General features: G+C 37.6%; 1 protein-coding gene across 1 annotated transcript; it reads left to right on the top strand.

Moving 5' to 3' along the window:
- The first annotated feature begins 3,006 nt into the window (after window positions 1–3,006).
- grifin (galectin-related inter-fiber protein) lies at window positions 3,007–7,821 on the top strand. Its single transcript, XM_084384666.1, has 4 exons — window positions 3,007–3,050; window positions 4,891–4,970; window positions 6,823–6,985; window positions 7,092–7,821. Exons 1-4 carry the CDS (start codon window positions 3,039–3,041, stop codon window positions 7,254–7,256), a joined length of 420 nt encoding a protein of 139 aa, XP_084240792.1. The 5' UTR covers window positions 3,007–3,038; the 3' UTR covers window positions 7,257–7,821.
- The last annotated feature ends 3,355 nt before the right edge of the window (window positions 7,822–11,176 follow it).

An 11,176-nucleotide genomic window follows, 5' to 3' on the forward strand; every position in this document is an offset into this window, starting at 1 on the left:
TAAAACTGATCTGTGACATATACTGGTATAATGTATAGCCTGCTTGTTTATACTGTAAGTGGAAGTAGAATTTGTTTGGGGCCCTTTTAGATTTCACTTTTATTTATGGAACGTAATATCGCTTCAGTGGAGACCAGGGTCGTTTGCTTCTAGTACAGTGGGAGTATCGGTAGTACTGACGCAGTTCACAGGACTTTTCTCCCAGGCCCTGACGTTTGGTAAGTTATTCCATATTAAGCTCCATCTTGTGTGAGTAAAAGCCTATTAAAGTGGGAAACACATATATTTGACTGCCCATATAAACAATGGCATTAGGTTATGGGTACGTGCATCTTATGGCCAATGTTGAAAGAAAATGGCGGTGAAGTTGATAATGATAAAAGGGGCAGACACTCTATTGAATGCATTTAGTTTTGTGGTGTCTATTGTGGTTTCATTACCAATAGCAACAGGGTTTTTCATTTCACACAATGGGTCTTTCCTGTATTCGTAATGAATGTAAGTTAATCTTTGTCGCCCTCTCCTGGCCAAGTGTATACCTCCATAACTCTAATATTCTGACAGAATTGACTGTATATTTATTCTTGCAGGGCAGGGCTGCCTGCAACATTCACAAAATTAACCTTCATTTTCCCTTTAAATTATTTGAGTAAATTCTGTCACTTAAACCAGATGTATTGTTGAAGGTATTACGGATTTAGAGAAGATATGCTCTTTTAAAATATGACTGTAAGAAACATCATAATGTTGCTTGTGTTTGAGGACAATTTAAAAGTATTTTCAATTTAATTCAATTGAATTTGCCCCCTGAAAATGAAAACATAGAAAAAGCCAGTATGAATGAATGAATAAATAAATATAATAAATAAACTGTCAGTAATGTACATAGTCTACAGTGAAGTAAGCACCAGTAAGACAGTCTTGCCACGTAAAAGTTTATTGCATTTATTCCTGTTTTATATCCAGATTCACTGAGACCCCAGACAGGTTTCATCAAGTTTGTGATCAGTTATAAAGATGCTAAACATAAAGGTCAGTAAAGGCTTATCTGTGCACAGCCTTGCACTGATGAAATATGTAATATTGTGATCACACACACACACACACACACACCACATAATGATGCCAAACAACATCTGAACATATGAAGGTTGCCAGCGGAGATCTACAGCATATGTGTAATGTTAGCATATGTGACTCAGACGTTCATCTTCTCCACAGAATTCCCCCGGTGGCTTAGATTCTCAATAAAAATGTATGTATGGTAATAAATGGATATTGAAATTTCAGTCCATTCTGATGTGTCTCCACAAGTGATTTTCTGTAATGAGAAAGAGGGCAGGCAAAACAAACACCGGACTCATACATAGGTAATTACCTAATTAAACCCATGAGTATTATAAATAGCGTTATTCTAAAAAGAGATATGGAGGATCATTTGTTCTCACTGCATCAGACAGAACAACCTTCCCCCATCCTCCACAAAATAACCTCACTGGACAGTTCATTTCACACTCTTTGACCCAGTGCATTCATGCATGTGTGTATTCAGATATGCACTTTATGTAACGCGTTCAACTGTTTAATTACTACACTATTGTATCTAAGTGGGAATGCATCTGTCTGTCTGTCTGGCTGTCTAAGTAAATATTAATAACTTTTTTCACAAGACACACACTTAATTTCTAAATTCCTACAAGCGTAAAGCTGACTTCACCAGAGAGTGTTTAATATGTCACTACAGCACCGGCATTAGAAGCGACACATTTTGTCACAATGCTTTGTGATAGTTCAATGTAGTTGATAGTTCATATTAGCATTCTGTTTAGACCCGCACCCAGTTACAAGCCATTTGTTGTCACTGTGTGTCTGGGCTCGAGTTACCCGAGAGGCACCTCACAGCCTCATATGAGATGTAATCTAGCAGGACGGAGCCCCTGGCGTGCATGGAGATGACAGTACTGTGATCAGAATATGCTGCTGTGTCCTTCTCTTTTATCTCAGAGGTATAGGGGATGCCTGGCCAACTGATGAGAACTGCAGAGGAGCCAGGGGCCATGTATGTAAACACACACACACTGAACTATACAAGTTATATATGATCTGGCTGAGAGTAGACTGTACTTCTGGACATTCTCCAGTCTCCAAAGGCCATAGTAATAAGAGTCCGCTTAGAAGATCTGCCAGAGTTTTTCACTTGCTTTAACATTGCACAAAAACCGTGAAATTTTATTTATGAATCCTAGTATCGTTCTGGCCTAGGCGGTATTGAAATTCAGAGTATTTTGCAGCTGTAAGCAGGGACATACACTCGGCCCTGATGAGCTTTAGTGAGCCATTGTGACTAAAGGCAGACAGGAAATTCCTGAGGGCTGGCAGATTTGATAGGCTATAAAGCCAAACAGACACCCACATGGATAGTTATTTAATCCCCAGGATCAGCAGCCAATCGTCTACCGTTACAAAAAAAAAAAAACACTTGAAAAAAGTCACATGGCACCTTTCGCTCATTGCTGATGTCAACAATTCCTCTGCGCCAGCTCCTACGGGAGTTCCGAACGGCTGAAATACGGTCATCAAAATCACATTATCTTCCCCCGGATAATGTATACACTCCACTGGCTGAAAAACAAATCCCGTGATTCATTTCAATAGTGATGTTTTGTGTTTCATAATGAGCGATGGATCATTAACCACATCATTATTTCCATATACGATATCCATTATATCTGCAATCGTGTTTATGCAACTGGTGAAGTACCTGAAATTCTCAGCCGGTGATTTTGACCTAATGTTATTTATTTCTGGCTGTCTGTCCCGAGCCTCCCATGTGGCCAAAGGCAAATCTATTGTATTGCATTGTATTTCTACACTTATTTTTTTTTCTATGCATGAACCTGCCACAAACAAAAGCTTATTTTGCAGCCTTTATCCTGCTAAGCTCACCCTCACGTGGTGTCCCACTCTCTTTAAATGACCCCTCACCGCCAAAACACATCCAGCTGGAAGCTGATCAATACACTGGCACTGCCGACAAGATGACATTACAGGTAAGCAAAACACCCTCCGCTAACATGCGAACAGAGTCCGCTCAAGTAATGCCAAGATTTTCAAGATTTACTGATGCTAAAATGCACTTAAGAATTTAAACAGAAAGGCGCTGATGTGATTACAGCAGTTTGTGGTCTGGCATTTTAAATTTTAATCACTTAAACCAGGAGCAGGTTTAGATGATAAATATTTGATTTAAAATGCACTTTCTTCTCCAATGAGATGAGAAGGTGACTCCTAACTCTTCTGCATAGCGCATTGCCCGCTCTCTCACTCTCGCTCTCTTTCTCTGCAAGCTAAACTAATGATGCTTTAATTATTTTCCATGTGGCTGCACTCAAAGTAATGGGGACATTAAAATAGGCTCAGTTTCGATCTAAAGAACAATCCATCACTACCTGTAAAATACCAGAAATCAGCTCATTTTCCTTTCTAAAGTCAATGAGAGGCTTTTAAAAATCAATGGCTTTTGGTGCAGCTCCAAATCTGCACTATTAACGCAAAAAGTTCACAGATACTGGTTGCTGCTTGCACGCTCATATATGCTGCATGACATCTCGCGCATATCTTTGCAACCAGTTATCGGAGCCTGACGCTCAGCGTTGATGTGTCGATTTTTGCAATTTCCCTTCGGTTACCCAAACACCCTGTGGCACCAAGCTCTTATGAACGTGGTTCATAATACAGATAACAGAGCATGTGGCACAGCACAGAAGCACATCTAAGTCTCAGATAAAACAGGTGCTGGCCAGTGGAGCTGAATTGATACTGCGGATGCAGGCGGCGTCTCATCTCTCTCCTCTCATGTTTTTCCAGTCATCACTGAGTTTATTCTCCGTCTACCTGATTTCTACCAGCTAGCCCAGTATCTTCATATTGCCCTGTTCATGTGTCATCTAAACTGCTTTGTTTTTGTTTATGCTATGGCTTGATACATTTAGCAATTTGTGAATTGGGATTTTGCTGACCTTACTGAGCAATTACTATTTTGCCTACCACTGCCAAAAAAAATTAAAAATCATTCAGCAGTAACGTGGGATCAGTTACTCAATCAGTTATCTGTGTGAAACACAACTGCTTGTTAGATTATTAATGTCACAGATAGCTTCAGGCCACAGAATATTGCTTTAACATCTTCATTTCTTTCTTAAATGGCAATAGCCGTGCAGTAAAACAGCGATTCCTGAATGGACGCCTGTCGTAATTGCACAATTGTAGCCCCTAGACTAGACCATGATAGGCTTATAAATCTGCTGATATTTGGTCATTCAGACATTATCAGCATCTCCTTCCACTTGGTCCAGTTCCTAAATTTACCAACAGCCTTGTCGATAGACAAAGGCTCAAATTTTATACATTTGGTACATATATATTTCATATGTTTAGAATACTTTGTTAAATATTTACTGTGGATGTAAACTGTTCACTGTAAGTACTGCATGTGTATTCTGCATAAATGTGTTCATTTAAATAGCTGTAAGTGAATTATATTTATCTATATCAGAGGTGTCCAATCCTGTTCCTCGAGGTCCACTGTCCTGCAGAGTTTAGCTCCAACCCCAATTAATCACACATGAACCAGCTAATCAAAGTTTTATAGGCATGCTAGAAACTTCCAGGCAAGTTGGAGCTAAACTGTGGCCCTCCAGGAGCAGGTTTCGACACCCCTGATCTATATATAGTCTTACAGTATACTGGAATTATATCAACCACCCTGCTCTCTAGTTATCAGTATCATCATAAACATCAGCCTTTGAAAAAACCCTAAATGGATTGACCCCCACTCTGTACTACTTAGTGAAATTGATTATGCTTGATATTTTGTATGTTTTTAATCAGTTTGAGGCGTCCTGTCCTAATGGACTATGTCCAGGATGGAGTGTTATCCTGAAAGGAGATACTCCAGCAGAGGCCACCAAGTAAGTCATCAGCCTCTGTAAAGCTCATTGCCAAATGGAAAAGGTGTTGTCTAAAGAAAACTTGTTCTAAAAAAGAAACTTAAGTGTTGTGCTAATGGAAAACCATGGATAATATTTGCTTCTTTTATCGCTCTTAAGAATTGACAATGAGATACAGAAGAGAGAATGCACAGGCCCATTCAAAACTTCTGTGAGATTGAAAATATCAGTTGCAATATTCTTGTTGGTAACACTTTACAATAAGTTTCATAATTTACCTACATTATTTAGCATGAACTAATAATGAACTGCACTTATACAGCATATATTAATCTTTGTTAATGTTAATTTCAACATTTACTAATAATTTATTAAAATCTTGTTAACAATGCACTGTGAACTAACATGAACAAACAATGAACAGCTTTATTTGTATTAACTAACATTAACAAATATTAACAAATACAATAATAAATGTATTGCTCGTTGTTAGAAGCTCTCAAATAACTCATATTAATTAATTACTTATTCATCATTTTGTTTATAAAGTATAACTGCAATGTAAACTATTTCATAATTGAAGAGTAGTACATAATAACTAGATTTAAAAGTTTGTTGACCAACTTTGATGTTGGCTTGAAAAAGCCTAGAAAAAGTGTAGTTTTAACAGCTTTAACCCTTAAACAGGCAAGAGTGGAAAATGATCAGCAAAAAAAAAAAAAAAAAAAAATTTCCTGTGACTTTTTATATCATCCGGACTTAAGTTAAACATATCCAAAGGAATTTTTTTAATATTTGATAGAATTTGGATTTTATGAGTATCTCTGTTGCCCTATTAGGGTATAAAAAAGCCAAAGTCATCAATATTTCTACGATTTATTTGATACAAAAAAAGATTAATATGCAAAATATATAATATTTTAGAAAAATCTAACCAAAGTCTTCAGGATTACTTTATAGGCTATAAAGCCCAAACAGACACCCACATGGATAGTTGTTTAATCCCCAGGATCAGCAGCCAATCGTTTACTGTTACAAAAAACGGTAATTAGTTGTATCAAAAATTTAATTATATGATGGATTAGGGATGGAGCTTAATGCTTTCAGCAGCGTAAAAATACAAGAAATGTGTATGCCTCAACTTTAGGTCACTTAAACATATCATACATGCAGTATATTTTGCATATTACATTTTTTTATATAGCCTATATATATATATATATATATATTTAAATTTCAACTATTCTAAAGTGCTACTTTTATAAAGAACACCGCTTTCTCACATAACGCAGTGAAACAGCCCCCCTGCACGAGAGAAAAATTGATTCTCGAGCCATCGATATTAATCAATTCAGCACCATCGCCACGGACAGCACCGGGTAACGTCGCACATAAGAAGGTATATCTTAAGCAGCTTCCTAAGGTATGGTTCGGGGAACACGCCTAGCAATGGTATACCTTTAGTTAAGTTATACCTTAAGAGTCTCCGTAGCGCGCTAAGAGACAACGTTATTGGGAAACGCAGCCCAGAAAGCCAACATAATAAAAATGTCAATACAATCATAGGAGACACGTGCATGTGGCATTTCATTTATGTGCATTTTTCTTGAGAATGCTGAACAGAACAGATTTATCAATCCAGATGCGCTTCAATTATTATTCCTTTTATAGAGACAACACAAGCGAAAATATAATCTGGGTCAAACTTGATTTTCTTCCACCATTTTGCGTTAAAATTCACTTGTAGGAAAGTGATGGAAAATAACTCAAACACAATTGCCTCATCTTAGCACAAGAAGCTGTCTCAGGTTCAGTATTGGCCAAAATGATTGGTTCATTATAGCGTATGGGTCTTTCTTTCTCTGTCCTCAAGGTTTGAGATCAATTTCCTTTGTGAACACGATGACAGAGTAGCCTTCCATTTCAACCCCCGCTTCACTGAGTCAGATATCATCTGCAATTCCTACATGGCCAACCACTGGGGGAAGGAGGAGAGGTGCAGCAACTTTCCCTTAGGATTAGAGGAGCCTTTCCAGGTGATAAAGCATCATAAGAAATGTTTTATTTTGAGTGATAATTATGAGTTTGAGTTTGATTATGAGTGAGTTATTTAATCATCATCAACTCCCTGTCTCTCAACAGATTGAAATATACTCTGACAATGATAACTTCCATGTTTTCATTGACGAAACCAAGGTGATGCAGTATAAACACCGTGTGGAAGAGCTGAAGACCATCACAAAAGTACAAGTGGTGAACGACGTCAATATCTCCTCTTTAGAGATCACCAAAAAACACTATTTCTGAGGGTGGGCAGTAAGGCCAAGCAGGCGATTCATTTGGAATGAGCCGTTTCTTTGTTTACAGTTGGTTATTGTTTTTTTGCATTTCTGTTTACACACCTTTCATGCATCTTGAGTTCATCTGCCTGTAAAGGTGTGATAATGGTATTGACATACCTTAGCTGAACTAGCCTACATATTCATATGAATCTGTGAATAAATGAGAGGCTTATAAAAGATGTATGAAAGACGTGTCTGGTCAGAGTGTTCTGGGTGACTTCCTGGTTTCATCAGTGTCCAAAAAAAAAAAAAAAAAGATTCTGGAGATCCATCTGGGCCAACTTATGAGAAAATGTCCTAAGAAATCAATACTAAAGATATGCTCACATTTCACTGAATAACAACACAAACATCTATAGTCTTGTTGTCTATTGTCTTTGCACGGAAGCATTTACGAATAGAAATATAAAATGATACATAGTACATACATTACAGTTAGTCAAACTGACATAAAACTCTTCAACCAGTTTTCAAAAAGAAATATTATGGATATGAATGAATATACTGTATGTAGAAACTGTACAAATGACAAATAAATCAAAATATAACTGATTACCTTTAGATTTTTTCTCTCTCTCTTTCAAGCTGCAGTCGCAGTTTTTCCTCTTTGTCGCCATCTCTGTTCGAAATCTGCAATAGCAGTTATTCGCAGAATTATCAACTTTACGTGCGTTGTGCCTCGGCATGGCACAGCGCGGATGAATCCAATGTTTTGAGGAGAATGTGCGGCTGTCAATCACCGCGCTGGTGGTGTGGATATTGTCATTCGCAATCACAGATTCTACTTTTTGGAAGTATGACCAACATAAGAATTTTCACCGGAAAATGTAATCTGAACAAGTAACATATCCACGTGTTCTGACCAATTAAGGGGAAAAAAGTACTGCAGTAAATCGCAACGATTAAATCTAACGATCGCTTATTATATCATGTCATACCGTGCAAATTATACTTTGTTCTCAAATTGTTAATGTTAACAACATCAGCATTGCGTGACTACATTTAATGCACTTCCGATATTTGTCCTTGTTTTCGCATGGGCCATTGCAGTCTCTTCGCGTTTTACAACGGGTGAATCTCCAGTTGTCACTTGTTGTCAACCTTTCTGGATCTGCCATCAAATTGATAAGTTTAATTATATCAAGTGCTGCGAGAAAAGGCTATAAATCTCCACCTCCAACATCCTCACACTCATAGCCTACTAGCCGAGACTCCTTCTTTATGTGTACAGATGTGATGTAATGACGCAAAGACATGCTCGAATTTCCCGCGGAAATCCACCAGTACCACTGGAATTAAATACATTATTACAAGCTTACCATTTTGAATCGAGCTGAGGCAAGCAGATAGTTTTGAACACCGGCTTGTTATGTACTTGCTCAAAAATTTATTTTGGGATCATTTTTAACCTAAAAAAGCTACGGACTGCAGCTTTAACAGAACTTCATATGACAAAATATATGTATTTTTATGCTTTACAGTTACGAATGTAGGATTGGTAATTAATTTGTTTGATCAAAAATACTGTAAAAAACTGTGATATTCTGAAATATTATGTCTAATGTGTAATGTGTGAATATGTATTAAAATTTAATTTATTGCATTCTTCATTCTTCAGTGTCACATGAACCTTCAGAAATCATTCTAATATGATGATTTGCTGCTCAAGAAACATTTCTTATTATGATCAGTTGAATATTTTGGGGAAACTGTAGTAAAAAAAATTTTTATTATTATTTTAGATTATTAAAGTCCAAAAGCATTTAAAGTATTTTGCAGCATTATAAAAGGTATAACATTTAACAATTTTTTTTAATCAGTGATAATGCACTGTGTTCCCATTTTTTGGCAGATACAGAATGTCAAAGGTTGCTGAGAGTGGCAGTCTGCCTTACAGCCACAGGCAGACTTAAAGGTATAGCGGAGGATTTTCCCGAATTTTAGAAAAGAACCGCCCTCTCCACTTTTTGAAAAAATGCACATGCGCAACACTCTACCTGCTCCCGAGAGGGAACGCCTATTAAACGTGTGCACGAGAGAGCATGCACGAGCCTAGTTCTCCTCGTGCACGCTCTGTTTACAAGTTGCTGTTGGCATGCCTCATACAAGCCTACTTTCCTTTACCTGTCGAGTAGAAACTTCGCGACTGAGGCATCAGTGGGAAGCCCAACCTGTGCTTTTAGCGCACGCCAGCATGTGAAATATTCTCCCAAAAACACTCTAGCTCAAAAACATTCATACAAGACAAAATGTCAAATGCCCTTCCGTGTTTTATTTACTTATTATACTGATCGATTGAGTGAGGACTCAAGACATGATCTGCAATGGAGAAGTAGCTTGTTGCGTTTGTGTAATAAATACTATGTGAACACATTGGAATTATCAAAAATGAACACACAAGGTTTTAGAACATTTTAGCGTGATACCTTTTAACAGGTCATAATTACTTTAGACAAATTGAGATGTTTACCGTGTCTGCGCGGTGCGTGACTTGTGCCAGGGCTAGCATCGCTAATCATAGCTTACATTAACTTTACCTGTCGAGTAGAAACTTCGCGACTGAGGCATCAGTGGGAAGCCCAACCTGTGTTTTTAGCGCACGCCAGCATGTGAAATATTCTCCCAAAAACACTCTGGTCTTGTTTCTTTCTTTAGAGGCGACTTTATTCTTGTCATACAATTCGTAGACACTTTTTCTCTTGCGACCCTCAGACGGTGAGAACGGGCGAGCTTCAATGAATGGCTGAAACCGTAGCTCACCACACATATACACCTGAAAGTGCGCATGCGCAGAAAGCGAAAACTACCTAGGGACGAGCATGTAAGACGGCCTTACGTAAACACCAGATCACCAGAATGATTGACAACTAGGAGGACCAATAGTCTTGATGATCCACCCGGAAAAAGAAAATCCTCCGCAATACCGTTAATATAGCTTGTATAAAGAGCTTTAACAAAGTACATCACATAATAAGGGCATCCCATTATATAATGCTGTTTATAACCTGAAAAGCCATTATAAGCTCATAATAGATTGTTTAATGGCAGAAAATATTTATGTAAAGTATACTTTCTTCAATAGATTTTAGCTAAATTTTAAGCTGTGCTGAAAAAAATGTAGGCCTACTTGAAAAAATAGTCCTACGTTCTGAGGCCCACACAGAAGAAAATGAATAGTTGAATAAAGTCGTTATTTTCGTTTTGTTTTTGCGCACAAAAAGTATTCTCGCCGCTTGATAAATTTATGCTGAGCCACTTGAACTATTTCTTTACTAACATTGTTTTTACTAACTTTCTGGGCTGGCAAGTTTCAATAATATAGAAGCCTATGGAGGAGTGAGCCAGCTCTCAGATTTAATCAAAAATATCTTAATTTGTGTTCCGAAGATGACACTTAAAACACTTAACTTATGACACTTAAACACTTAATTTGTGTTCCGAAGATGAACGAAAGTCTAATCGGGTTGGAACAACATGAGGGTGAGTAGCCTAATTACTGACAGAATTTTCATTTTTGGGTTACCTAACCCTTTAAGAACTGTCGTGGGTTGTTTTATGGACATTTTTTTCCACTCATGCTCATTAAGTTTGAACCATGGATCACACAAGTGTTGATCAATACGCACTCTGGACAACGCTATTGACTCCAGCTCCATTGATCAAATTGTTTGGTGTGCTTGTTTGTTTGTTTTTTAAAGCATTTTTGACCCATAGCTATCAGGTAAAGATGATGATTATTATTATTCACTTGAATTACACAGATGGCCATGTGATCTCATGGCGGCACCCATAATGTGGCGCCCTTTTCCGTGTAGAATAAACCAGATTTTTCGTTAAAAACAAATATTTTGTAGTGTCTACAAAATCTCTCATTCGGGTGCACAC

Source organism: Rutilus rutilus, assembly GCF_951802725.1.
Source record: "Rutilus rutilus genome assembly, chromosome: 1".
NCBI lineage: Eukaryota > Metazoa > Chordata > Actinopteri > Cypriniformes > Leuciscidae > Rutilus > Rutilus rutilus.

What these genes read in the sequence shown, in the direction of transcription:
- grifin (XM_084384666.1), top strand. An exon ending in ACTCCAGCAGAGGCCACCAA is followed by an intron (nt 4,971 to 6,822) that starts GTAAGTCATCAG and finishes TCTGTCCTCAAG; the next exon opens with GTTTGAGATCAATTTCCTTT. An exon ending in GATTAGAGGAGCCTTTCCAG is followed by an intron (nt 6,986 to 7,091) that starts GTGATAAAGCAT and finishes GTCTCTCAACAG; the next exon opens with ATTGAAATATACTCTGACAA.